The 1,171-nt window shown below is 46.4% G+C and overlaps 1 protein-coding gene across 1 annotated transcript in view; it reads left to right on the top strand.

The window, feature by feature from the left end:
• The window catches only part of LOC101845570, a gene marked incomplete in the record, with an annotated part of 19,737 nt that overhangs the window by 11,848 nt on the left and 6,718 nt on the right, over window positions 1-1,171 (top strand). The window contains 1 exon segment of the mRNA XM_035971291.1: window positions 876-1,139. Within this exon segment, the coding sequence (XP_035827184.1) occupies window positions 876-1,139 (264 nt within the window).

The raw sequence follows: 1,171 nt of genomic DNA, 5'->3' as shown, positions 1-1,171 counted from the left end.
TCTTTATGTGTTTGTTTGTTTGTTGCTTGTGGCGTCGGTGGTCTAGTGGTTAGACTACCGGACTGGTAATCGTGAGGTTGCGGATTCGCGGGTACGAGCCGCGAGCCCAACGTTGTGTCCTTGGGAAAGGCACTTTACACGAATTTTCCTCACTTCACCCAGGTGGGAATGGGTACCCGGCTATAGACAGCGAAAGATCTTGTCAGGATGTTGGTGTTTAAGCGTCTATAAATGGCCACATGCACTGTATGTTTCCCAGGAAGTAGAGATTGTTTCAGAATGCTCTCAGGTCTGCTGGGGTAATAGTATAGATTGTGAAGCGCATAGAGCCTGCTGTTGAGCGGGGATTTGCACTATACAAATGCTGTTATTATTATTACTTTATCCCAGCCCTAACTCGGCTCAATTCGATAAATCCTGATATGGAATCAAAGTTTTGCGAGTCACAGACGTACCACACGTTTTTTAAAAAATTGTGCATGATCTGATTTCCTTCTGAAATGATATTGCGTGTTGTATAGGCAACTAACATTTCAACATTACTATTAGATCTATATCTCCCTTACAAACAATTTTGCCAGTGACATGCAAAAATATCATATCCACTCCCCTCCCATTCCAAAACACCCCACCAACAACACCCCACCCCCCAAACAAAACATAACAACAAACTAAACAAAAGAACCTCAAATAATAAACCTTATGCTTACCTGCAATAACTGTAGCATTTGGATGGCACACTTAAGACACAATTTTCAGTCGAGCATGACAAATGAAATCTAGCGGTTCGAAAAAGCCTTGCCCCTAAACTATCTAAAACTTAATTATTTTGTGGATGTGGGTTGAAGGCATCAACAGTAATTTAACCGTTACAGCTGACCCGTTCATCCGCTGGCCCAAGAGTCCATTCGTCCTTTTTGGCCCCGAGTGTCCGAAGAGATTCCAGCCGGGCACGCTGACCCTCGAGGGGACCTTCAACCCCCAGCAGAGTCTGGCACCTGGCCCGCCCTGGGAGTTCAAGGGTCACGTGATGAACATTCCCTTCTGCTCGAGGACGCGGGGTAGACAGAGCAACACAGACTCGTGGCCGGATGGGAACTATTGCGCCATCAAACCCAGGGGAGTGGAGTGTACCAGGGGTGAGTGTGTGTGTGTGTGTGTGTGTGTGTGT

The sequence above is a fragment of the Aplysia californica genome, unplaced genomic scaffold (genome assembly GCF_000002075.1).
Source record: "Aplysia californica isolate F4 #8 unplaced genomic scaffold, AplCal3.0 scaffold00412, whole genome shotgun sequence".
In the NCBI taxonomy this organism is placed as follows: Eukaryota; Metazoa; Mollusca; class Gastropoda; order Aplysiida; family Aplysiidae; genus Aplysia; species Aplysia californica.
The sequence above is the reverse complement of the archived record's forward strand: the minus strand, read 5'-3'. Positions and strand labels throughout refer to the sequence as shown.